Consider the following 24005-nt stretch of genomic DNA (forward strand, 5'->3'; position numbering starts at 1 on the left):
TGCGAGCAAAGCCCGAGCACGCCAGACCGGCACCCATTATTAATCCATCTCCAAGTGGATAGAGGAACAAAACGTCATAGGCTCCAATTCCCTCTCATAGAAAGCGGGGTTCCGCGGAGATCAGCCGATAAAATGATGATCTCGCTGTTCGTGCCTGGCAGCAGAAATTCTTCCTGCTGGTAAGTAGCCTTTTTCGTTTTCAGTTGGATCCAATATCTTATACTTACTTATATTCGCAGGGTTCTCATCGCCAATGGTGTTGATCATGCAATAACCCCAGAAGTTCCATCTTGATTCGGGGCTGGGCTACAGGGGTATTCTGCAACATTACGTCTTCTCATCAAGGATTCTCGATTCTTAATGAAAAGAAAGAGATAAAAACGAAAGTCTTGGGCTTAATGCGACGCCCAAAACAATATCTCAAAAGATTTCAACCCGAATCAACACTGCAGCTGAAAATAGCCGTCGTCATCAAAAGAACCATGGACCATGAGGACGTTTCCCCAGAACGTCATTGCTATCAAACAACTTGCTAAATGGAATGGTGCTGAATCAACTGCGAAGAGTATGCATTCGCAAATAATGTCCTCATTCTACTATGTGTTGATGAATTGATATCGGACCAATAGCTTCAGCCTCATCATGGACGGCATTTTTCTAAGACAGCTTCTAGTGTTTATCTTATGGTCAAAACAAGAGCCAGAATTACTACTCACAACACGCCAGAATAAGGAGAAGCATGGCAGTACCATGAGCCAAACCCATGGCGTGAAATTATTGTGCTCTTTCGCCTCGGAAGTCCCAGTTCCATCTATACTACACGATATGACTTGTTCGTGACCTCAATCAATTTGAAACGCCACAGAGCTAGATAATGGAATTCTTGATGGCAAGGAGCGTTGCCTCTCCCCATCTCATAGCTCCTATTCTATATTTTGCCTGTTTAGCTATGGCATTTCAACGTCATGTCTGATATATACGGGCTTTGATTCCTCATCCAACCCAGCTTTAAAGGAAGGGAAACACATTTCCTGGCTGTGTATCACTTACGTCAATGGCAAAAGAATCCTGGGGATAGTTTCTATATGTACTTTCAATGCCACCTTCCCCCTAAACATTGAATGCTATGCTAGCAATAGAGCACAACCAGCAACACACATCATGGCCTGGAATCATTTTCTAGTATCTTGCCTGCTTGGCTGGCTTCCATCTACTATGGCAATTCCCAATGAGAACATTGCCCGAGCTCATTCAGCGTCTGATACCACTGCAAGCCATCATACTTCGAACTCGCATATTAGCAGTCTAACCACCAGCGCCCCTGCCGCCCCCATCAGTGAAGCGCCAACTGTCATCGGGGCTTTGAATGCTAATTCTGTTGGCACTGGAATCCCTAACTTGGGCGTGGATCCGGCAGCTACTACTTACCCCAGTGATGGAAATCTTCATAGTCCTCAACCAGCTCCCTTCGTACCGGCCGGTGGTGTTGGAACAAATGGAACGACTCCCGTGTACAACGTGAAAAGCGATTTTGATTTTGAATCACTGGTATGCCATATCATGGAAACAAAAAGATGTTCCATTGCTAACAGTACTCACTAGGCTCTTGCGCTTTATACCGAGTATATTGAGCTGGACGTGTTCAATCATGGCCTTTCTCGCTTCTCGGAAGCTGACTTCCTTAAAGCCGGTCTTAACGCAGAGGATCGTTATTTGATCCAGTTCATGGCTGAGCAGGAGATCGGTCATGCAGCTTTGCTGAGAAATCTCCTAGGCCCTAAAGCACCTCGGCCATGCAACTATACATTTCCGTTTAGGACTATCCAGGAGTTTGTGGATCTCTGTCAGAAGGTGACTCGTGTTGGAGAGTCAGGAGTCAACGGGTTCCTTGCTCATCTTGATTCTCGGGAGGCAGCGGCATTACTGTCCCAGACGGTCACCACTGAAGGCCGCCAACAGATGATTTTCCGCCAATTTGAGGGCCTCTTTCCGATGCCGGTCTGGTTTGAGCCTGCAATCCCTCACGCCTGGGCTTGGTCATTGTTGGCGCCACTTATCAAGTCGTGTCCCAGCAACCAGACCAGGTTGGCATGGCAGAACTTCCCAGCATTGTGGATTCTAGAGCAGCCCAACCCTACTCGAGTCAATGCATCGGCTGGGCATAATGAAACCCTAGGCGCCGGTCTGAGTGTCTTGAGCAATGCGAATATCACCAAGTCTGCCTCGTGCCTCAACAACACTACCGTTGGTGTTCATTGCAATCCTGCAATTACCCACAACCGCACAACCCCCCTCTCCTACGCAGAAAACAACATAACACTGCTATGGGAGGCTCCGGGTAAGCTCGTTGGCCCTAATGGAAGCTATATCACCTCGACTTCCGCTGGAAGCCCGAAGTATGTCGCGTGGGTGACGCAGCTGAACGTGACCTACTCTACACTGGATGTCTATCATCCGGGCATTGGGACTACTGTTCAGCCGAATATGTCTGTATTCCCTGGTGGTCCAGGCATCAACAACACTATGTTCATTGCTGTTACGGATTCAGATCCTGTGCTGAGTCCTTTCAACATCAGCGCGATCAATCCGCACGTCGTTGCAGGACCGGCTCTTTTCCAAGCTGGATAATCTTCCGACAATTATTGAGAGTTGAGATAAACACGATAAGCTATGTTATCATTTAGATCGTTTATTTGTTTCCTGGCAGCTTCTTTTTCGAGGTTTCGAGTGTAGTTGTTTGTATGGATTTTCATCATACTATATTAAATATACAATAATGCCAATTTTCGTGATCTCACGCCTATATTGTAGTCTTAATAGACCCTCCATACGATATAACAATGTATTTGAAATCATATCAACTATCATTACTGTTGACTTTGCTATAGAGATCGGGACTAATTCCGCTAAACTCCGGGCGGTGATCTTCAGCTGGCGGCGATTTGTTCTATTCTTGTCCCGTCAACTGTCAATACCACATTCCTAAGCCTACGTCTTGATCCTTTATCACCACCGCGAAGCTTCTTTCCAGCTTCGTGCAATTTATTCCATCTCTCAGCTCACGAATGGAACCCCCCAGAAATCGAAAGCAACGGCGAACTGCCGCCGCTGCAGCAACCGATACCGACTCGTCTTTCGAACCATCCTCGATCCCTCTGGCCCACCCGCCCCGAGAAACTGCCTCGAAGAAGAAGAAAGAAAATGTGAAGACACTATATGATATAATTGCCGAAAGACAAAATGAACTTGGTGGTGTGAAGGATATGCCTGCTGGGTCGGGGTTGAAGCCTCAGTTCATGACGGTCGACCCTGCGTCCGGCAAAATCTCTGGCGTCGACCCGTCTGGTATTCTGGGAGAACAAAATGAGAATAGGGTTGAGGAGATTTTTGATGAGGAAGGCGAAAAAGAGGCAGCAGAAGCAAGTTTGCCTGACAAAGGTTCAACAGAGGCCCAGGAGCAACCTCTCCCGCCCTTCATCGACACGATATTGCTTTCGTTCCCCTTGACCACCTTACATCTGACGCTGGGCTACCTTGCAGCTCATCAGTACGCAGAGAAGATTGTACTTTCTCAACTCGTTCGAGAATCTGCGTTCATAGCATTTCCCATATTGACTTTACTTGTCCATCTAGCCCATGGACACGTCATCTCGTTGGGACGCAGCTCGGGGGACAGTAACACCACCGGTACAACATCGCTCTTTCCTCTGAGCCAGGACAAACTGTCTATAGCCTTTATGCGAAAGCTTCTTTTCCCGCCGACCCTGAAGACTGTGGTCTTTCTTTCGCTTGCCATTTTCCTTGGCAACAAATTGATGACGATTACCAACGAAGATCCGTACTACGCTGTGATGAAGCGGGCTCCGGCAATCGGTACGTTGTGGGTATGGAGCATCCTGGAGATCCCCGTTGGCGCAGCTGCACTGGGAGCGTTGGGACCCCTTGGATGGGGCGTTTGGTGGAAGGGATATGGTATTTTCTAAACCATGCGGTGGGAGTGGTATTCCCTCAGGGTTGATCACAAGTGAATATTTCGGATAGCAAGAGACATCCGAGATACATCTCGTCGGTGTCCGTTTTGCGTCGGACTTGCTCCGGTCAAAGGTACCATACCTAGGCCATGGAGCGTATCGATTGCTACAGCTCAAGCAGAACGATTCCTTACAGCCAAATGCATCGGGTGACGTTTCCAGGCATTCATTTTGGATGATGAAAATAGAGACGTGGTTGTCGAATCGCCACCGCGGCTAGATCGTGAAACTGATGACAAATTCACTGATAAGACAATATATCTCCAGGATTTCAAACCTGCTTGATCCGGAAGTCGGCAAAGGCCGCATACGCATATACTGAGTCCGGAACCTAGCACGACAGATGTCTGACAAAAGTCGAAACCTCCATGTACATAGCAGCTTGATAGCAAGTCCCCGGACAAACACCGAGTCAAAGCACCTGAACACAACTTCATATCGTTCAACTACAATACTTCAGGGTTACTGATCCCGACATTATCTTGGGCAATAAGGCCTGAAAACTTGAATGTTAATGCAGCGTAAGGTTGGGGGTGGAGGCTAAGCATAGTTGGCTGCTGCCACCTACGCAACGGATGCACAGACTTGGACAACTGGTCTGCTGACGTCCGAGCTCAGGAGCCAACGAAGGACTCACATTGACTTACCGTGCTTGCTCTACGGCGCAAGGTACGACAAATAATCTTTTGATGAAATGCAGGCACTCTAGAGTTCACCGCCTGCAGCTACATCATCAAAATACGACAGCATTTCTTGGGGAATTCGAATACAGCACCAACCCCTCCTTTGCAAAGTATTGATACCTTGACAGTGTGGAATGCGTTATTTACAATCCCTAGCACCAGGGTGACAGCGTCATTTGGTGCGGGGCTTGCGATCGAACTGGAAAGCCGTTGCAGGACTAATGCACATGCACAATGCATCTTTTCGATATTGCGGTCAATCAAGCGCTCCCTCGAACCCCCCTGCAAAACGGCCCCAAGGATGGAGCTGAAGTGGAGAGCGGCACTATCGAAATGGAATTGAGAGAAAATGAAGACGACGATAACGATGCAACAGACGAGAAAACCGGGATTTTGCGGTTCATGGAAGCTAGTGTGATCATGGCCTGCATCTACGTACCACCTACATAACAATTCTGCCGCCTTGGAGAGAGGGGCAACGTTAATCATTCGTGTGTACCTTGCCCTTTCAACCGTTGGTGCTGCTGCAGTGGCCATTAATGACTATTGGTGGCTGCGTCTTTATGATCTCGACCCAGTGTGCATGAAAGAATTGCCGACCCTCCCTTGCAATGAGCAGGGTGTTTCGATACGACTGATTGGCGTAATTCCGGGCCGGTGAAGCAGGATTTAGTTACATATGAATGATCACCTGTCATGAAGTCTGGGCGACGTATTGAGTCACCGAGTCCGGAGTTAAGCAGCCAACTGCTGTACGTCACGAAACATAGCGCTTGATTATCAACATCGAGTATACTACCTCGGTTATCACCATGGGCTGGGCAATCGCGTGGAAGCCAACGATCCGAGTACCTGGACCACATGATGCTCTATCAGCCATCAGACCGAGTCTCGTCCGTATAATTTGCTTGGCGGGTGTTAGTTGACCTGACCAGCGAGAGTCGGCTAGGGATTTGGGGTGTAAATCGTTCGAATTTGCTTATTCGGGGCCAGGCTCTGCAGTACTATATCGAGGAAAGCTAGGAGGGACTCTATTCCAATCCACGATCTACCCACGGCACCCGAGGACTTCCGTTGGTCCGTACCAGGTTATCAGAAAACCTGGTCTCGATCAAATTCTATGACAGCGGGAAAGTCGATCTGATCGACGCCCACCAAATCTGGGGGGTCACCATTGATTCCCAGCCGGTGTCCAGCATGATGGCACCAGCCACGCCGCGAGAGCTGATCATGTTTAGTCTTGGTAACACGAACATTGGTGGACGAATGAGAAGCGCGTGCGCCACCGTTGCGAGCAGATATAGGGTTGGCGTGACGCTAAAAATGTTACTATTGTCGCCCATCCCTTTAGGGCCAAGCACCAAACCAGAACAAGCAGGCCCCAAACTAGGGCCTTCTCCGACACGTATCAAGATGGAAGCAGTTAAGATCTGTAGTTCGTCCAGATATGTTGAATTCAGTAATTCAGTTCTTGTTGACCGAGCTTCTTGACCACGGCCATGACGTTGGTATCGCGGGAATTGACGCGATCACCATTGCAGAAGATAAAGTTAACCCCATGGACTTCAAGGAAGACTATACGTCTATTGCATTGATCTAGTATCTATCCAAGTCCCCAACCCTTCCCCTCTCGGCTCAACCTGCACAGACAAGGATGGGATGGAACTAAGGAACCGATCGAGTATTCGAACGTGAACATCGAATGCACGAGGCCACTTCGGATGTAAGCGTGCTCTCGAGGGTTTGTGTAGCGCGACAAGTACATCCATCACGACCAGTGTTACCTATTATCTCAAGGCCAAGGCCGATTTCGAATCGACGGCGCAGTATACGAACATACGAAGTCATTCTCCAGCCTATACGGGCGTATAGCGAAGTGACGACGAGTACATGTTATCATGGATCATGGATATACGTCGTCTCGTTTTGATGGCTTTGAGATAAAAATAACCCATATCAATATGGATTAATGTGAATATTTCCAAACCAGCTGATAGGAAAGGGGGAAAGCAAATAAAAATCCATCCTTACTCCCATGATCCCAGCAATATCAGCAGGATGGCTTTTCCCTTTCATTCTCTTCAAGTAAGGCTTGATATGCAAGGGCAATATGTCGTCTTTTTCTAACAGTAACATTGCATGTGCTGCATGTACGCGACAGAAAAAAGAAAAGCGTCAAAGAAAAGAAAAGAAAAGAAAAGAAAAGAAAAGAAAAGAAAAGAAAAGAAAAGAAAAGAAAAAAAAAAAAGACAAAGGCAAAAGATCCTGGCACACTTTCGTGCTGATTATTGCTTATTCCTCTGGCCTGTCCGTCTGTGCGTCGACAGCCTTAACATACAGTAGCCGGCCAGTAGTCAAGTGCCGCCCGCGCCACAGACTGTCTTTTTTTTTCTTTTTCCCGCCCTTTTTTTTTGCTTATTACGTTTTTACTTTTCTTTTTACTTTTATGCACTTCTTGGATTTATTTTCTTTGGTTTGCTTTTCGATAAGGTTGGGATGGCTGAAACACTCTTTTTGACGAGTTTGTTGGGATGAAGTATAATCACTACTTTACTTTGTAAAAAAAATCAATAGATTGTTGATTGTTGCCCCTCTTCTGACAACTGTCACTTTTGTGTTAGTTTAGAGCCGGTGAACTTTGTTTTCTTGTTTCTATTATCTAGCTTATCGAATATAATATCTATGGAGTTGGAAGGAATGAGGAATGGGGTCGGATTCGTGGAAAAAGAAAAGAGTAAGAAAAAAAGCAAACATGGAAGGATTCAAACCCAAAACAAGGAAGAAGCACGAGCTCGAGTCATGTATCATATCATATCATATCATATCGGATAAAGAGTTTGAACGGAAAATCATTTATTTAGTCTAATGAAGGTATGTATGTATGTAATGGATCATTATCGACATGTCGTAGAGATAGTATGTATGTGCCAAAAGATAACCCCAATATCATCAAGAAATCCAAACCTATCGCCAATCCATCCAACGCCCGGCCATGAAATATTCATCAGTATAGAAGAAACAAAGAAATGAATCAGATAGTCAGTCTGTTAGGCCAACCATGCTAAGCTAGACTGTTACACGCCCCTCCTGCATGATCCCAATCAGAGGCAGGTCATTGCCACTCCCAGCCCTGGGGTCTGTTCCCTCGAGCCGAGAGAGCAGCGAGGCCACCATCTCTCGGTAAGCGTTCATCTTGGATAGCTTGAACCGCTGGATCTTTCCACTGGCTGTTCGTGGGATTTCTTCCACGAAAATTACCCCGCCGTCCAGGGCCTTGTAGCTCGCTAGTTGCTGACGGGCGAACATGTATACCTCCTCGGCGTTGGGCTGGTTCGCGGGGAGTCCTTTGGTCCGGACGACGAACGCTCGAGGCACTTCGGTGCTGCCATCCTTGAGGGTGACGCCTGTCACGGCCACGTCCACGATGGCAGGGTGTTTGAGTAGAACAGCTTCGAGTTCGGCTGGGGCCACTTGCCATCTGCGAATAGAATGTTAGCCATGACTCCACAATTGATATGACGTGAGGACAACAAGGATTTTTTTTTTTGAAAAATTGAAAACGAAAGAGAAGGAAAAAAGAAAAAAAGAAAAAAAAAGGATGAAAGAAAAAAAGGATGAAAGAAAAAAAGGATGAAAGAAAAAAAGGACAAAAATAAACTTCAACCACGTACCCTCGCACTTTGATGAGTTCCTTGGTGCGTCCGATGATATAGTATTGCCCGTCTCGGACATAGGCCACATCACCAGTCCGAAACCATCCATGCGCATCCTTCGCGTCATTGCGTCCTTTGTAGCCAAGAAGCAATCCAGCTCCACGCACATACAATTCGCCGGGCCTGTCGTCGCCATAGACAATATTGCCGTCATGACCGACCAGACGCACCTCGTATCCAGCCAAAAGTCTTCCGATGCTTCCGGGGTGTCCCCATTCACCGTATCGGTTCTGGAAAACCACCCCTACTTCTGTCATTCCCCAAATCTGAAATGCGCAAGCGTGGGCGTGCAGCAGACCGCGGAACCTGTGCATTGACGGCCCGTCGATGGGGGCGCCCGCGACACCCACGTATCGCAGCGAGAGCAGATATTCGGCGACTGGCAAGGCACACCGATTGAAGGCATGGATCATGGCGGGCACCATGTAGGTTTCGGAGATTTGGAACTGGTGCACGGCGGCCACGAATTGGGTAATCTCAAAGCGCGGCAGGATGTACAACGGTTGGCCATAGCGGACAGGGAAGATATGCGCCCACAGGGCACCAAAGAGATGGAACATGGGTAGTGACATCAAACGGCTGACATGGTAGGGGACGGTGTAGTTGATGCCCAAGTGGTGCGAGACGATCGCATGGTGGGATAAAATCGCAGCCTTGGGAAGGCCCCCGGTACCGCTGGTCGAGAACATGGCCGCGGGGGTCGCTTTGGCGATCGCCTCATCGTTGAACGAAACCCAGTTGTTTTCGCCATACCTCAATAAGTGAGCAAAGTTTAGATAGCAACCGTCTCCACCGTCCGGCAGCAGAGTCTCGTTCATAACAGGATACCCCAACGGCCCAGCCAGCAGGAGTTGCAGCAGGTGATCCGGCCCTGACTCGTCTAGCAGGCAAACCTGACTAGGGAGCATGCCCCGGCCAGCGGAGACATTGAGAACGGTGGGCAGCACATCGCGCGAAGTGATGATCAGCTTGGGTTCGGCCAGAGAGAGAATGTGTTCTAATTCGCTTGGTTGACTTCGAGGGTTCGAGCCCATGTACACGCCCCCGGCGCCGATGATGCTGAAGAACAGTGCGGGGTATATGATCTACGGCACCAGTGAAAATAGTGGGATCAGCAACCAGAAAAGGAAGAAACATTTAGAAAACAAAGAAAGATGCAAAAGTTCGGTGTGCAATGGATAGTGCATCTGCAGGTCGCTTACGTTATTCCCCAGGTGGACCAAGACACAATCTCCCCTCTGCACATGATGTGCTTTTAACCCGGCGATCAAAGTGCGAACAAGCAATCGAAACTGTCCGACAGTAAGGGAGCGCGAAGGGTCTTCGGCGTCGATGAAAATTGGCCGATTAGGGTCGTAGTTGGCGTTGCAGAAGGTGAAGGACAATAAGTCGGTGTATAGAGGACTTCCCGATTGGGGAAAGGCCAAGGACGCATCCCAGAGACCCATTGTTGCGGTTGAGAAGAAAAAACAAACAAAAATTATAAAATAATAGTAAAATAAAAAATAATAATCCAGAAGCCAATTGGTGGAGAACAAATCAATAATAATTCAGGAGAAACCGGTCAACACGTCGTGTTAGACGGGCGAAAAATGGGGAGAGATAGATAGAGTAGAGGAAGAAGAGAAGAGAAACACCATGCTGAAGGGGACATAACGACGGTGATAAATAAGTTTTTTTGAATCCTTTGGGCCCTTTTTTGTTTTTGTCATGCTGGGTGGCCGAACACTTCAAAGGAGCAGGAATAATTCCTAATTCCAGTTTCTTTGGATGTGAGATCCGAATGATTTGGAATTTCGAAGCCGTGGCGCAAACCCCGACAGTCCCATCGTCCCGCTGAGATCGCAGCGCAGCAATGAACCAGCCTGTCAAATCCAAGCCTAACCGTGGCTGAAACCGCAATTTTGTTTTTTCTCCTTTCTTTTCTTCCTTCGTCATGCTTGCTTGCTTGACTTCTGTTCAGATCTCATCCGGTAGTGTGGATCGGCCATTGGCCAAGGAGATAGTGGGAACAAAAGTACAGACAGCCATGGCTCCGTGGATACGCCGTAGATTCGACGAACGAACTAGTCATTCAGATCCATGTCCACCTGAGGCTCCATAGTTATCTGTTTGTTTTCAGCCAATGCTGGCACGAGCTCAGCCAGCTTAGTCGGCGTGTGGCTTGGACTGAAGATGCGCTTGTTTAACGAAAGTCAATCCATGAGAGTGAAAAATCCTCATACTCTGAGCTCGACAGACTCTTTCGTAGAGATTGCAAAGTAAAAGGCAAGGTAGCAAAAGCAGTGTTGGCCATTTAATCCACTTCGAAAACCGCAATCGGTGAACCCAGGACTCTGGAAAGCCTGCAGAGTCTGATATCATCGATCCCTTCCGTATATCGGATTCGGGCGAGATAGCCATCTCCACTCTGTCGTCCCATGGGCCATGGCCGGCTGACAAGTTAGTTCCCTTTCCCCCCAAACTACCTCCCAGGACCCCATGCATGAATGTCCTTATTGACCCCCCGTTCACTCATGACTGTCTGTGTCCTGGAAAAAAAGCACAGCGGGCGGAGGCACGCATCTGCAAACCCCTCACACATCCAATCAATCATCCTCGGGTGGGTATATCCAGCGGCATGTCGTGCTACTGTATCTGTGATCCACCACCCTATCGAGTCAGGAAACTGGATCCCCATCTCACAGAGAGGGCCTTGTCGTTGAGGCCTTGACTATTCCTTCTGTCTGCAAGTGATGATCAACCCCTCCTTAGGACAAACAGGGATTGGTGATCTCCCCCAAACCCACAGAAACTATTGTATAGTTAGCACGACCCGACTGTCAAAAAAAAGCAGATTCTTTTTTGTTTTTTCTCCCAAGATATCCAGGTTTCCGCCAGCCCCCAGTTAGTGAACCCTGCACAACCCGCCTGGGTCGATGATCGACTTGAGATTCCTCTCTCATGGGCTGTGCAATCTGCTCTGCTGCTGTGGCAAGTGGACTCCTCCCTGCTGAGTGGGCGTCAATATTATGGAGCCTTTGAGCCAGGATGCATCCGCCATTCGAAATGGAAGTATAGGATCGTGAACCCTTCACCTCAGCCGCCACTTCGACCCAACACTAACGAGAACAGTAGTTAGTTCTGAACAACCGGTGCACATGTCTGTCCTTGATAGACACTTCATTGGCTCCTGGGTCCTGCCCCATCCGGAGAACGGAAAGATGAAGTAAGGGAGTGACCATTGCTCATTCGCAACCCTCTTGGGGAACTAGTATACGGAGTAACCGGTCTGATGTTCCGTGACGTACTGTACTCTGTAGTGTCATACAACCAAGGAAGCGTCTGCAAAAAAGATAGACCAAAATAAAAAATAAAAATAAAAAAACAAGAAAAGAAATAAAAAATAAAAAATAAAGATAAGTGAGGGAAAATAGGGACGGTGAGGATAGTCTCGGCGAGAACCGGTCCTGATGGATATGGCCCAGGACTCGAATAGTTCTTCTTCGCATGTATGGCCACGCTTTAGGATGGATCCCACCATCTAACCCCGATCCCATCATTAGTAAAGATTAAAAAGATGCATGTATCCTTACGAGTGAGAGATGTGCTTCAATCCCGGATCAGATCCATTTGTCCATATTTCTTCTTCCTTCATAGTTTGGATTCTGGTATACCCTTGTTAGCAGTTATCTCCAACATCTTTTCTTATCCTCCCCCTTTAAGGTTACCTACATCATCGTCAACCCCTGGTTCCCTGGCATTGTCGTTGTTTTGTATATTCCTTCTTCAGTAACCATGTCCATAGAAGAGATCCCGATCTCTATCCCCCCAGCGACGGCCAAACGTGCCTCAGATGCAACGAGTTTCAGTGATACAACATGGGCTGAATCAGAGAGGATGTCATTCCCAAACGGCCTGCCAGAGAAGGTCGAGCAGTCATATCTGGAAAAGGAGAAAGCTCAGCCAGGGCCGTTTGATGTCGAAGCTCAGATCCCAAGAAGATCACCGAGCAGATTCGCTTCGATCCGATACACCATCCTCGACATCTACCGCCGCCTCTTCACACTTGTATTCTGTGCCAACCTGGCCGTCTTCATCTATATCATGGCAAAGGACCGAACCCTTCTCGCCCTCGTAAACGCTGCGGCTGCCAACGTGCTGGCATGTGGTTTGGCCCGGCAGCCTCTGGTCGTGAACTCCATCTTCTTCATCGCGTGCTCGATACCAAGGTCCGCTCCACTGAGGCTGCGTCGAATAGCAGCCAAGGTATACCACTATGGAGGCGTCCATAGCGGATGCGGAATCGCCGCCTTCGTCTGGTACGTGGGCTTCGTGGGACTCATGTCGAGGGAATACTGGTTCCCTCCCGGAGGCAAAGGGTTCATATCCGTAGCCCCCATGATCCTGGGCTATCTCATCCTATTCCTCCTCCTGGCAATCATCATCGTCGCCCACCCGAAATTCCGCGTCAAGATGCACGACTATTTCGAGCTCACGCACCGCTTCTCCGGCTGGACAGTGGTAGCCCTCTTCGTGGTCCTCCTCCTCGTCTTCGCCGACGAAACCAGCAAAGCCCAAAACCAGCCCCTCGGCACCTTCATCCTCAAACTCCCCGCCTTCTGGTTCCTAATGGTAACCGTCGTCTCCATCGTGCACCCCTGGGCACTGCTCCGCAAAGTCAAGGTCCAATCCGAATACCTCTCCCCGCACGCAGTCCGCCTGCATCTCGACCACACCACCACCACCTTCGGCAAGGGCATCCAGCTCTCCAAACACCCCCTCCAAGACTGGCACGGGTTCGCCACCTTCCCCGACCCCTCAGGAAACAGCTTCTCCTGCCTCGTCTCCAAAGCCGGCGACTGGACCGCAGCCTGCATCAAGGAACAGCCCACGCATCTCTGGAAGCGGGGCGTGCTCATCTACGGCTTCGCATACGCAATGCGAGTCTTCAAGCGCGTTATCGTCGTCACGACGGGCTCAGGAATGGGCCCCTGTCTTTCCTTCCTGGGCGACGAGAACCGGCCCCAGCTCCGCGTTGTCTGGCAGACTCGTGCGCCGAAGCGTACGTACGGCCAGGGCGTTCTCGATCTCGTGGCCAGGATGGATCCCAACCCGGTTATCATTGATAGTAACTCGTCCGGGCGGGTCGATATGGTGCCTATTATCCGGCAGCTGGTGGTGGAGTTTGAGGCCGAGGCTGTCTGTGTCATCAGTAACCCGGTTGTGACGAAGAAGGTGGTGTATGAGCTCGAGTCGACGGGGGTGCCGGCGTTTGGGCCGATTTTTGATTCATGATGATGACGATGATAATGCTTTATGTTTGTTTGTTTGTTTTCTGTTTATGTCAGTTCTTCAGCAAGGAGTGTGGATTGTGTATTTTGAAGTGTGGGATGTCAAAAGCAAAGCAGAGGGAAAAGAGAAAGGAGAGCAAGTTCTCAGAGGGTGAGAAAGAGGGGGGAGCCTTGTCATTGTATATACTGTAGATTGTAGAACACTACACCAAGTACTCTACACAACGCCGAAATATCACCCTCCAAGACAGGCTTCCCTCGCCTTACTTGTTTCTAGCCATCCATGCAAAAAGGAGCATTCTCTAGATGTTGTATCCAGTCCTGTGGGATCTTGCATGGAGAAAGTAACGTAGACTGGGTACGTGCAGGACTTATGGGGTTACGTTTATTTAATTATAAACTGGGAATCTGGTACAACCTGGAGGGATGGGATGGATGGATATCGTTCGATTTGATGATCCCTGGCAGATTGGTTATAAGTTGTCTCAGCAGGATGTGAGGGGTGGTCGAGACCAATCATGGCTTCATCTGTCTGGAATGTTAAGCAGTAAGATATATGACTACAAGGCTACTATATATATTTCATGTAGAGGATGGTAAGAAAAAAAAAATGTGGTAGTCTATTGGATATCTCGAATTAGAGGTGCAAGTTGATTGCCCTGTTGGATATATGCAAATAATGTACTTGTGATAAACACCAGACAACGACCCAAGTGCGAAACAAAATCCTGAAACAAAATAGAGGGTATCATGTAAGTTGAAATCTTCCTCCCATCAAAAACACAATCCTTTTTTTTTTTTTTTTTCTTTTCTTTGTCTTTGCTGAATCCCTGGAAACATATTATAGGTTGTAGAGTGAAGATTAACTGAACCAAATCAAGAACAAAAAAGAAACTTTTCGAGGTCGGTCATTCACGACTTGACAGTCTGAGAAGAGAGTATCAAAGGAAAACTTTTTTTTGGCTTTGGGTCGTGGTAATTCGTGGATGGTCGTAACTTCGTCATAGGTAGACTCGCGGAGTATGATGATAGCGTCGATGCTCAATTAGATGTGTGGGAGGCGGGCGATTCAGCCCTGCTTTGGACTCGTGATGGCCCCGCACTCAAATCGTCGTTGGAGAAATGAGTCCGTCCGCGAGAGGAGGAGTGAGTTGAGTCACTGTCCAAGCGAAGAGATTCCATTCGATCCAACTCATCGTATTCTGGCAGCGCAAGAGGGGATCCGCTGTAATCTTCCATGACGCTGTCTCCGTCCAAGACGGTGTAGCCGGGAGGGCTTGCGGGGACATTCTCATACACGGGGGGCATCTCTTCGTCCCAGCTGATACCCAGTCCGCTTCGCTCGGTGACATGCAAGTGGAACTGCATCCGTAGGACACGGGCGGCACCAGTGGGTGTGATGAGACGGGTGTTTCGGTTGGGGCAGAATTCTTCGGCGACGATTAATTCGATGACCAGGTTGTGCTTGGCCTCCAGCCCGCCAGGGGCTTCGAGGTCGCACACCGGGTTGCAGGTAGGGTTGATGCTCGCTTCGAACTGCATGCTGATTTCGCCACCGGCGGTGTCGAAGTCCGTCTTCCAACCGTTCTTCTCTTCGTTGTGGCCGATGATTCGGGTTTCCTGATGCAAGACTCCTTTGCCTTCGCCGCCGATCTTGTGGGCGTGCTTGTTGCAAGCGGTCGATACAATCTTCTGGTGCTCTTCGATCCGCCACATCATCTTGCGTAGACGCCAGCGAGTCTGTGTCTCCTCGCCCTTGTCAACTACTCCACTCAATGTCATTTGCACGGGGAAGGTTCCAATGGGGTGCACAACTGGAGGAAGCACAATGCGGCCTGTAAGGTTGGTAGGAGGGAAGATACGAATGGAGGATTTGTCATTGCCGGGGAGGATAGCTCGCTTGAGGTGCACAGGCATCTTAAAAGTGTACTCCTCGCCAGTTGCACTCTGAGCTTTGGCTGAAAGGAAGTACTCGACCTGACCCAATGAGCCATTGCAGGAAGCAGGCAGGTGACCAGGGAACAAGTAGCTGAACGGAAAGTCGTGCTGGCCAGTGTGGAGGTGAAGAGCCTCAGTCAAAAAGTTCCACTTGGTCAATTCCTCTGTGCGAGTCGCGCAGTTGGAGCATTCCCTCGACACGGGCTTCTTGGTGGAGATTTTGGTCATGAGACGCATCTCAAAATGGTCGAGGGTGACTGCGCCTGCCAGATCGGAAACGGAGATTCTCAAACGGCCCGAGAACAACGCACCAGTCGAGTTCGCGGGGTTGCCATAGCAAACGAGAGGAGGGGATTCGACAATGACTTCCAGCTTGGCCGAAGCAGGCAAGGCCTCTTCCTTGCCAGAACGGTCCTTGGAGCGGGAGGACTTTCCAAGGCTGCGGCGCTTTTCCTTGCTGTGGTCCCGGTGCGGGTGGATCAGGTGGTCCATGGAGAAAGACAGACGGCGCTCCGGGGACCTTGCGCGATCAGCGTGGGCGTGGGAGGAAGGCTTCTTGGAGGAATGGTGGTGAGGGATCTCGTTGACGGAGGTAGTAGAAGAAGCGTTGGAGTTGGGGTGGGAGATGGAGGAATGGAGGGAGATGGCGGGGCGAACAAAGCCGGAGAGTAGACGGCCAGGCATGGTGGCGATATATAGGAGTTGGCAACAAAGAGATGGGTATAGAGTCAATTCAATGGAGACTTATTGTTCAAGCAGTGAGAAACAATTGAAAGACGTCATTAGCCAACAAGGCATAACACTCTGGTCAATCCAGCATGAAGAACGTTCTTTGAGGGTATATCCAAAAGCGAAGTGGAAACAAAAATAATATGAGAAACAGAAAAGGTACAGCAGCGGAACCGGACGAGCAGCTGCCTTTGAAGGAACGCAGAATAAGCTCCAGTGCCAGTGACTGTCACGATCGAACAAAAAATCTCTGTCCGAGTCAATTGGAGCCACACGGAAATGGCATGTCTTGTCGGTTCTGGCCCCGGCACCGTCTCAGTCACATTCGGCCTGCGATGGAGTCGGTGGGGCGACGGCGTCATTGTGGGGCATACAATACAGTACGTTTCATGATGTTTTATTACGGTTACAGTACGTTACCTGCTTCTATCCTAGGATACATTCTAGGTCAAGGACATTTAGTACTAGAAGAGTAGAACTACCCGGTAGTTTGATGCCTACCTAGGTAATAAATGGTAGGGAACATGCATACAGTTGATATCATAAGACATGTCAACTGTCAGCTCATTAATTAGACCATCCTGATGATTCTTGCATCAAAATTAATCATCCTTCGACATGTCAAGCAACCTATGACTGCATTTCTCCTGGAAAGCCCGTGCGCAATGAGTCACAGCTGGATAATATCCACTAGCGTCCCTGCATACACTTTACCTTGACAAACTATGGATATCGGATATCATGTGCTATTTAGAAGTCAAAAGTCAGAAGTATAAAGTTGTAGAATAGATGCTGTAGGATACAATGTAAATGTATAATAGAATAATAGAATGAACTAGAACTAGGTTACCTATTCCGTCTCTATTACGCGTCAACTGTCAGAAGCGGATGCTGTCATGGACTCGATTATTTTAAGAAAACAACAAGGAGCTGACTCAGGATTCTTCACAAAGCCCAGACAATCCCCATGTTCTGCAATGATTGGTTCACCTTGTGTCTGATCCAGTCGGCCACGACATCCATTGTTCATTGTTCGTTTCATCTCGCCCATCACTCCAATCCAGACCTGTCTCGTCGCACGCCATCGTACATCAATTGCTCAATTCTGGCATCAACATCTGGTATCCACTACAGCCTCATCCACGGCATCCATCCATCCATCCCAACACACCGTATCCAAAGAACAATGAACTGTAAGGTCAGCTGCCGTCATCCCTCCATCACGTGGCGTCATTTCTGGCACTGACGGCTCGTTTGCCGGTCGGCCCTGGTAGGCGGTGTGGGGTATTGTTGCCGGATACAGAGCGTGACGGGGACCTGGCGGCGGGTGTACGATACAATACAGACGATACCGACTGGCGCTAGTTGGAGATCCTCTGGATTTCAAGTGCCGCTTTTCCATGTTTCGCTAAGCAGAACCAGCTGGACCCAGTCGAACCACCGGATCTGTTGATTTTTTCTTTCTTTCTTTCTTTTTTTTTTTTCCTCTCCCGGTTGCAGTAGGCTGAAGTAGACCGCTTTGTAGGGTCCACTTTGATATTAAGAGTTTGATTTTTTTATCAGGGGCAGTATGCTACTATGTACATGGTAAATAAATACTGGGATGGCATGGACCTACAAAGGATGTGCCAGGGACTCTATATCCAGGATAATCACACTGGCCAAGCCTCCAGGGCGCGCGTCAGTCGAGACTTAGCGAAAGCTCATCGCCTTGATCGCATCATCGCATCAGCAGGGCGTCTACCCCGCACTGCGTCTGAGGCGGGGCATATTGCTTTTTATGACTCTGTCTAGGAGTTGACTGTCTAGGACTGTCTATGTGAAGATGTTGGATGGATAGCATGATGTTCAAGGTACATATCAATACAATATACTGCCATATGGATAAAAGTATAAGGTATAGCCAAGACAGGAGAATATTGACAAATGAGCACGCCAATTACCTAACAGTTTCGTGGGCCCTGGCAGCCATGAAGAAGTCGTCGTTTCTACCGCATGATGATTGACATGTCGAGACTCTGGCTGATCAATGATCATCCTGATCAGAGTCTGATCAGGCCATGAGATCGGTCGACGGAACAGCCCTCCGTCAGACCGGAAATAAACCGGCTAACGTTGTGGTCGGCAAACCACCTCATTTTCTCTCTCAGACTCTCTCCAAGCAGCTTCCTCTTTCGGGACGGTTCGCGCTGCACCTTGGAGATCCCATATGATATACAGAATAGTACCTACACTGCCTGCCTACCAGGTACTTATTAGGTCAAAGACTCCGTATATCGTAATATTAACTACTCCGGATTAATCTATTCTGAGGGGTTTCGATCCTCTCTATCCCTACACCGCACTCAATTGCGCCATTTTCCCAAACACCCAGCAAGGTCCTACCACCAGCTATACTGTATAGCGACATGTGAGAAGAAAAACTAGAAAAACTAAAAACTAAATTATCCGAATTAGCGGGGCTCAGGTTAACTTTTCTCGCGATTCCTCCGCGGGAAACATTCACCAGGTACAGTAGTCAGTCACTACTAAAGAAAACTACTCCAACGCCTTCCAAGTTTCACGGTGGATGGGCGACTCCTCCTGCTCCATCGCAATCACACCAAGTGGCGCCGCAGAATTTTCCATCGCGGCCAGCAGCCATTCGGCCCGTGGGAACGTGACTCTTAAGGTCGCCGCCAGTGGCGGGCCGTCGTGGTCTAACGCCTTGCACTTGCCTTGTCGGAGGTCTCCGATGTTGCTATTATATAACCATTAGGTAGTCAATATACAGTCCACAGATGGAATGTTTTATATTATAAATAATAATACTTGAATAGCAAGTAGTTTCTGTCAGTGTATGAGTAGGTGAGAGTGATTATCAGATCTAATCACACGTGATCAGATCAGCTTCTAGAAACCCTCATCCAGTTAGCTTCGGTGTCTCGGGCCCAACAGCCAATCACATCATCTCCTCAATATCAGATTTCATTCAGGTACCATCCCTGACCTGAGACTTGATTTGATACGGCCGAGTTGATGTGATGCTTCAGTTCCGGCCCGTATCCCGGTTGATGACGTGCTATCGAACAAGCTAAGATGTCTGGCAAGAAGACAAGAATAGAATGGCAAGATATAGCGGTAGCCATTCACATGACCTTCTCTAAGCCCGTGGCTGGAGATGCCAGTATATTCTATGGAGTATTTCCATTAACCTTCTAGCTAGTAATATTCATCGACCACGTGGTTCTTGTGGCGTTGATTGAGTTGCCATCAGCTCGAACTTTGAAGCTATTCAAGAAAATGCCAGTCACATGACTACACGTGATTCGCGGGGATCTCCATCGGAAACACATCCCTCTTTCGGCCACCGTGTCTTCCATTGCTTCAATATCATTAGATGCATCACATAATGATCAATTAATTGCATTGAGCTCATCACTTAGAGCTAAGCAATTGATGTTAACTGTTAACTGTAGCCGAGGTGAAGCGACGATTGGAGTGCCGCAGCGCATTCCCCACCGTCTATCCAAGTCGTCTTGATCTCACTTGATCCACCTCCTGAGACTAAGCTAATCGCTACTTCTCGGTATTACTATCGGAGCCTCAAATCGTCTCGGAGTTGAGGAGTCATCGCCTTAATCAATCAGTCCGCCCGCCTGTTCGCTGTTCGCCATGTCCACCCAATCCCTAGTCACTCTAGGCTTTGCCGTTTCCTTCATCTTCCTCTTTTGGACCCTGTCCTCCACAAGCTCCTCGCCCTTCACGCGGAGCTTCCCCCGACTCTACAACAAGCGCATATGCTTATTGATCGCACACCCCGACGATGAGGCAATGTTCTTTGCGCCGACGGTGTTGGCTCTCGCGAGGCCCGAGTTCGGCAACCACCTCAAGATCCTGTGTCTGAGTAGCGGTATGTGCAGCCCTCGGATGAGATAATATGATGTGATATCGCAACAACGCACTAACAAATCGCGAACCGTTGCAGGTGATGCCGATGGCCTCGGTCACATCCGCATGAAAGAGCTCCAGAAAAGCGCCCTCCAACTCGGCCTGCGCAGCGAATCGGACGTCTTAGTTCTCGACGACCCCTCCCGCTTCCCCGACAGCATGACAGTCACCTGGGCAGAGTCTGATGTCGCCTCTGTCCTGACGTCGGCTTTCGCTCCCGATCCCTCCCCCTCCTCGGCTTCTTTGCGACGCAAACAAAACACCACCAAATCGGATACGCCTCCCGCAGCAACCATCGACATCCTACTCACCTTCGACCAGGGCGGCATCAGCAACCACCCCAACCACCGCTCCCTCTACCACGGTGCCGTCCACTTCCTGCGCTCCCTCATGAAAGACAAACCCGGCTACTCGTGCCCCGTCACCCTCTACACCCTCACCTCAACCAGCATCTTCCGTAAATACATCGGCATCCTCGACGCCCCCCTAACCATGGTCAAGGGTGCACTGGGGAACGTCGCCACCCGCCTGTCCGGCACAGGTCGTAAGGCAGGAAATGACTCCCCAGCCCGACTCCTCTTCATCAGCTCCGTGAATGAATGGATGATTGCCCAATCGGCCATGATCAAGGCTCATCAGAGCCAGATGGTCTGGTTCCGATGGGGTTGGATTACTTTTGGTCGTTATATGGCTGTTAATGACCTGAAGCGGGAGAGAGTTAATTAGATGTATATGGTGTATTCTCACATATCCGTCTGTCCATATGTACTAACAGTTATGTATATTGCATTATTGAAGTGATGTCTGACTATATAATAATATCTTTATCATGGAGATCATCTTCTTACTCACTAGTGTTCTATCATATAACCTACAAGCTGAATCAATGACATATTATTTTTGTCATAAATACCAAGCCCATGTATAGTCACCTAAAAGAACAGATCTACCAAACTTTCCTGACTAAAACCAGAGACGTACGAGTTTATTATCCAGTGAACTTCTCACAATATCAGTCTCAAACTCAGTAAAATCCATATCAATTGCTGCTATGCAGAATGGTATCATGAGACAAAGCAAGTGCCAGAAGAATGATATCTCACAAAGCCGCTCATAAACACAAAAATATCGTAAGAAAAAGCAAGGAATCATGAACCACATAAGAAAAGGAATGTCGTGTCAGTTTGCTGCACTGCGCGAAACTGGACATTCATGAATATTTTTCAGCTTAAGCCATGCTGAAGGGACCGGGTATATGGCCGTGATCGAAGGATGATGATGTTTCGTCTGCTTTCTGCGTGACTCGTCCTCCATTGGGATCGTGTTGGAAAGCATCGGATTCGACGGTGGTATCCTCGGCCCAATAGGTTGGTGTAGTTTCGAATGCTTCGCCCTTGTTTGTTGTTGTTTCCCAGTATAACCGGTTGATAGGGGCAGAGTCTAGATCCAGAAAAGGGCGTTTCTGGCGGAATTTCTCCCAAAAGAAGTCGTCGTCGATCTCGCTGGCCTCGGCTTCAAGCGCGGCGTCGCTTTCGCCGATGGGACGACGGACGGGGACTCTGTTGTGGCCGGTTAGGTTTCGTTGATACCAGCGTGTTGCGCCTCGAAACTGGACCATTCCGCCTTTGGTGCGGTAGACAAAGGATTGTGGGAGGAAGTCTTGCCATTCTTCCAACGCCTGCGGGAGAAGGCATCGTTCCCAGGCCGGATTATCGCGTCCTGTCCATCGGTGGTGGATTAACAGGAGTCTTGCCAATCGCTCCACGATCATCGTCTGCTGGGCTGTGCGCAATCGCAGAATGTCGTAGGTGTTTACTGCATCTGCAAGTGCTCGTGACTGGAGGAGTAGAGGGTCGATCTGCGGCATGCGTCTTCGGGAGGAGCGGGACATAGGCCCGCCTAGGTATCCCTCGAGAATTAATCTTGCTGTCCTCCGTTTCCGCCTCGTCTCAGCCAGGAGGTCGTATGCGGCGCGCATGTGGTATTGGAACTCAGACAGCCTAGCCCTATCCCAGGCGGTTTTGGCCAGCATGTGATGGATTTCAATTGTGGGACGAACGCTAAAGGGCGGCGATATCATGGTCTGAAACATCGTATTTAAGAATTCATAAGATACCTTGCCTTTGGCGTTTCTCTTCGCATCGGGACCGAACCGTGGCCGGGAAAGCACAAACGATCGCTCGAATAATTCGAGCCAGACCTTTTCCGGAACCACCAGGTCATAGGAACGTGAGATAAAGTCGATCGCCTTGAGTGCGGCGGGTATGTCATTATTTGTACCAAAGGCATGGGCGACTGTAAACAGTAGTCGATGCGTAGGATGCAGGGGTGAAGAGCGATCGTAGTAAGTGACCTCAGGCAAGTCCGACTCGTCCACATTGTCCATCAGCGCATCGATATCAACATTCCAGACAGTCTTCAGGACATTCTTCATGCCTTTGATGTGGCCCACGCGACTAGATGCCAAGATCACATTTATAAAGGTAGCCTCGTCACCGTGGTTTCCCATCTCCGTCATCTCATTGAATATCTGCAGCACTTCTTTTCGGACACTCCGACCAGCAGTCCCGTAGCCTTGCCAGCCCTGATTGGGATTGAAGAATCTCCGCTTGCGATACGCATAGGGGGTCATTCGCAGGTTATACTTTTCCCGGCCAGTGTATGCAGTGTCCCAGACCTTGGCTTCCATGTAATAGTTGTAGCACCGGACATCAGGATATATTTCGTCTTCCCTCATGTTGTGCCATATGCTGTCTGCCATAATTGCATCTCCGATAGATCGCGCGCAGTCGAGAAGGTGTGTGTATTCAGCAAGACCCAGGGTGTGACCGGCCGACTGTCGTATGTTGACAACGGTAGCAAGGTTGTTGACGAACTCGTCGAAGATCGAATCCAAAGACCTGTATTGTTTAACGTCCACCGCGGAAGGATGCAATGGTCGATGGATTTCTCGATAAGGGTCGACAAAGTAGGCTGGAGAGAGTAGATGGAAGACCTCGACGAAGATGGTCTGCGGCAGTGACCCGACCAGCTCTTCAAAGCGAGGATCTAGGAGCGCATTCAGAATGGTTTCTGGCTGGCCATCTTGGATGATTCCATAAAAGATGGCTTTCAGGGAGGCTTCGTCCTGAATGTCTTCCAGCGACTCATCTTCGTAAGCCCCTTCCTGCTCGTAATCGTATGATCCAGTAGATCCTCCTTCAAGAATATCTGTTGTACTTAAACCTGGTCGAGAGACTCTACTTTCCGCAAATCTGCGGCCATTGCGAGGTTGAGAAGCCTCCCAGTGCTTCAGCGACTCAGGACCAGGGGGAACACCAGACTGAGAAGCAAACAATCGCCACTGAGGCCTATAATATCTGGCAGCAAACAGAGGAAAACGAAGCTCCCTAGAAAGACGATTCCGGCTCGAAAAAATCGCCAAACGAGAGCGCAAGCTCTCACCTGCAAATAACAACCTCCGCATAGCTGAAGAAGGCCAGATTCCCCCGCCAGACAGCAGGAGAAAGAAAAGGAGACCAGCATGCTGTGCGCTGACATGGATTGTATATATAGAAGAGGGGAAAAGCGGAGAAAGCTGTCTGGACGGCTTGGCGGTCTTCCCCGGCGCTAACCTGACTAGACCGACGCTTAGTGAAGCGACCTGAGCTTTACGGCCACTCACTGCAAAACCCCACGACGTGAACCTCGTGCTTCGTTTCTTTTTTA

At 49.1% G+C, this 24005-nt stretch overlaps 8 protein-coding genes across 8 annotated transcripts; 4 read left to right on the top strand and 4 right to left on the bottom strand.

Annotated features, from left to right (window-relative positions):
- Window positions 1-1161: 1161 nt before the first annotated feature.
- Window positions 1162-2628, top strand: ASPWEDRAFT_50537 (uncharacterized protein; the record flags this gene model as incomplete). The annotated part of the gene is made up of 2 exons (XM_040837455.1): window positions 1162-1548; window positions 1603-2628. The coding sequence occupies 2 exons, from the start codon at window positions 1162-1164 to the stop codon at window positions 2626-2628; spliced, it is 1413 nt and encodes a 470-aa protein (XP_040690978.1).
- A 437-nt stretch (window positions 2629-3065) lies between these two features.
- ASPWEDRAFT_170789 (uncharacterized protein) lies at window positions 3066-3983 on the top strand (the record flags this gene model as incomplete). Its single annotated transcript, XM_040830679.1, has 1 exon — window positions 3066-3983. One exon carries the CDS (start codon window positions 3066-3068, stop codon window positions 3981-3983), a length of 918 nt encoding a protein of 305 aa, XP_040690979.1.
- A 629-nt stretch (window positions 3984-4612) lies between these two features.
- Window positions 4613-5581, bottom strand: ASPWEDRAFT_447963 (uncharacterized protein). The gene has a single exon (XM_040836352.1). It carries the CDS (start codon window positions 5249-5251, stop codon window positions 4757-4759), a length of 495 nt encoding a protein of 164 aa, XP_040690980.1. The 5' UTR covers window positions 5252-5581; the 3' UTR covers window positions 4613-4756.
- A 2199-nt stretch (window positions 5582-7780) lies between these two features.
- On the bottom strand, window positions 7781-9875 carry afeA (adenylate-forming enzyme AfeA; the record flags this gene model as incomplete). The annotated part of the gene is made up of 3 exons (XM_040837456.1): window positions 7781-8192; window positions 8386-9512; window positions 9630-9875. 3 exons carry the CDS (start codon window positions 9873-9875, stop codon window positions 7781-7783), a joined length of 1785 nt encoding a protein of 594 aa, XP_040690981.1.
- A 2016-nt stretch (window positions 9876-11891) lies between these two features.
- Window positions 11892-14035, top strand: ASPWEDRAFT_38988 (integral membrane protein TmpA). The gene is made up of 2 exons (XM_040835008.1): window positions 11892-12074; window positions 12142-14035. The coding sequence occupies exon 2, from the start codon at window positions 12205-12207 to the stop codon at window positions 13702-13704; it is 1500 nt and encodes a 499-aa protein (XP_040690982.1). The 5' UTR covers window positions 11892-12074; window positions 12142-12204; the 3' UTR covers window positions 13705-14035.
- A 233-nt stretch (window positions 14036-14268) lies between these two features.
- ASPWEDRAFT_448325 (alpha-arrestin) lies at window positions 14269-16416 on the bottom strand. Its single transcript, XM_040836366.1, has one exon. The coding sequence runs from the start codon at window positions 16320-16322 to the stop codon at window positions 14742-14744; it is 1581 nt and encodes a 526-aa protein (XP_040690983.1). The 5' UTR covers window positions 16323-16416; the 3' UTR covers window positions 14269-14741.
- Window positions 16417-20021: 3605 nt separating this feature from the next.
- On the top strand, window positions 20022-21023 carry ASPWEDRAFT_107506 (PIG-L family deacetylase; the record flags this gene model as incomplete). The annotated part of the gene is made up of 2 exons (XM_040827894.1): window positions 20022-20259; window positions 20335-21023. 2 exons carry the CDS (start codon window positions 20022-20024, stop codon window positions 21021-21023), a joined length of 927 nt encoding a protein of 308 aa, XP_040690984.1.
- Window positions 21024-21525: 502 nt separating this feature from the next.
- Window positions 21526-23822, bottom strand: ASPWEDRAFT_26710 (uncharacterized protein; the record flags this gene model as incomplete). The annotated part of the gene is made up of 2 exons (XM_040832884.1): window positions 21526-23640; window positions 23742-23822. The coding sequence occupies 2 exons, from the start codon at window positions 23820-23822 to the stop codon at window positions 21526-21528; spliced, it is 2196 nt and encodes a 731-aa protein (XP_040690985.1).
- Between the last annotated feature and the right edge of the window lie 183 nt (window positions 23823-24005).

Source organism: Aspergillus wentii (genome assembly GCF_001890725.1).
Source record: "Aspergillus wentii DTO 134E9 unplaced genomic scaffold ASPWEscaffold_3, whole genome shotgun sequence".
Lineage (NCBI taxonomy): Eukaryota > Fungi > Ascomycota > Eurotiomycetes > Eurotiales > Aspergillaceae > Aspergillus > Aspergillus wentii.

Bases quoted from the DNA above. Each gene is read 5' to 3' on its own strand.
- ASPWEDRAFT_447963 (XM_040836352.1), bottom strand. From the start codon at position 5,251: ATGGCCACTGCAGCAGCACCAACGGTTGAAAGGGCAAGGTACACACGA.
- ASPWEDRAFT_38988 (XM_040835008.1), top strand. From the start codon at position 12,205: ATGTCCATAGAAGAGATCCCGATCTCTATCCCCCCAGCGACGGCCAAA.
- ASPWEDRAFT_448325 (XM_040836366.1), bottom strand. From the start codon at position 16,322: ATGCCTGGCCGTCTACTCTCCGGCTTTGTTCGCCCCGCCATCTCCCTC.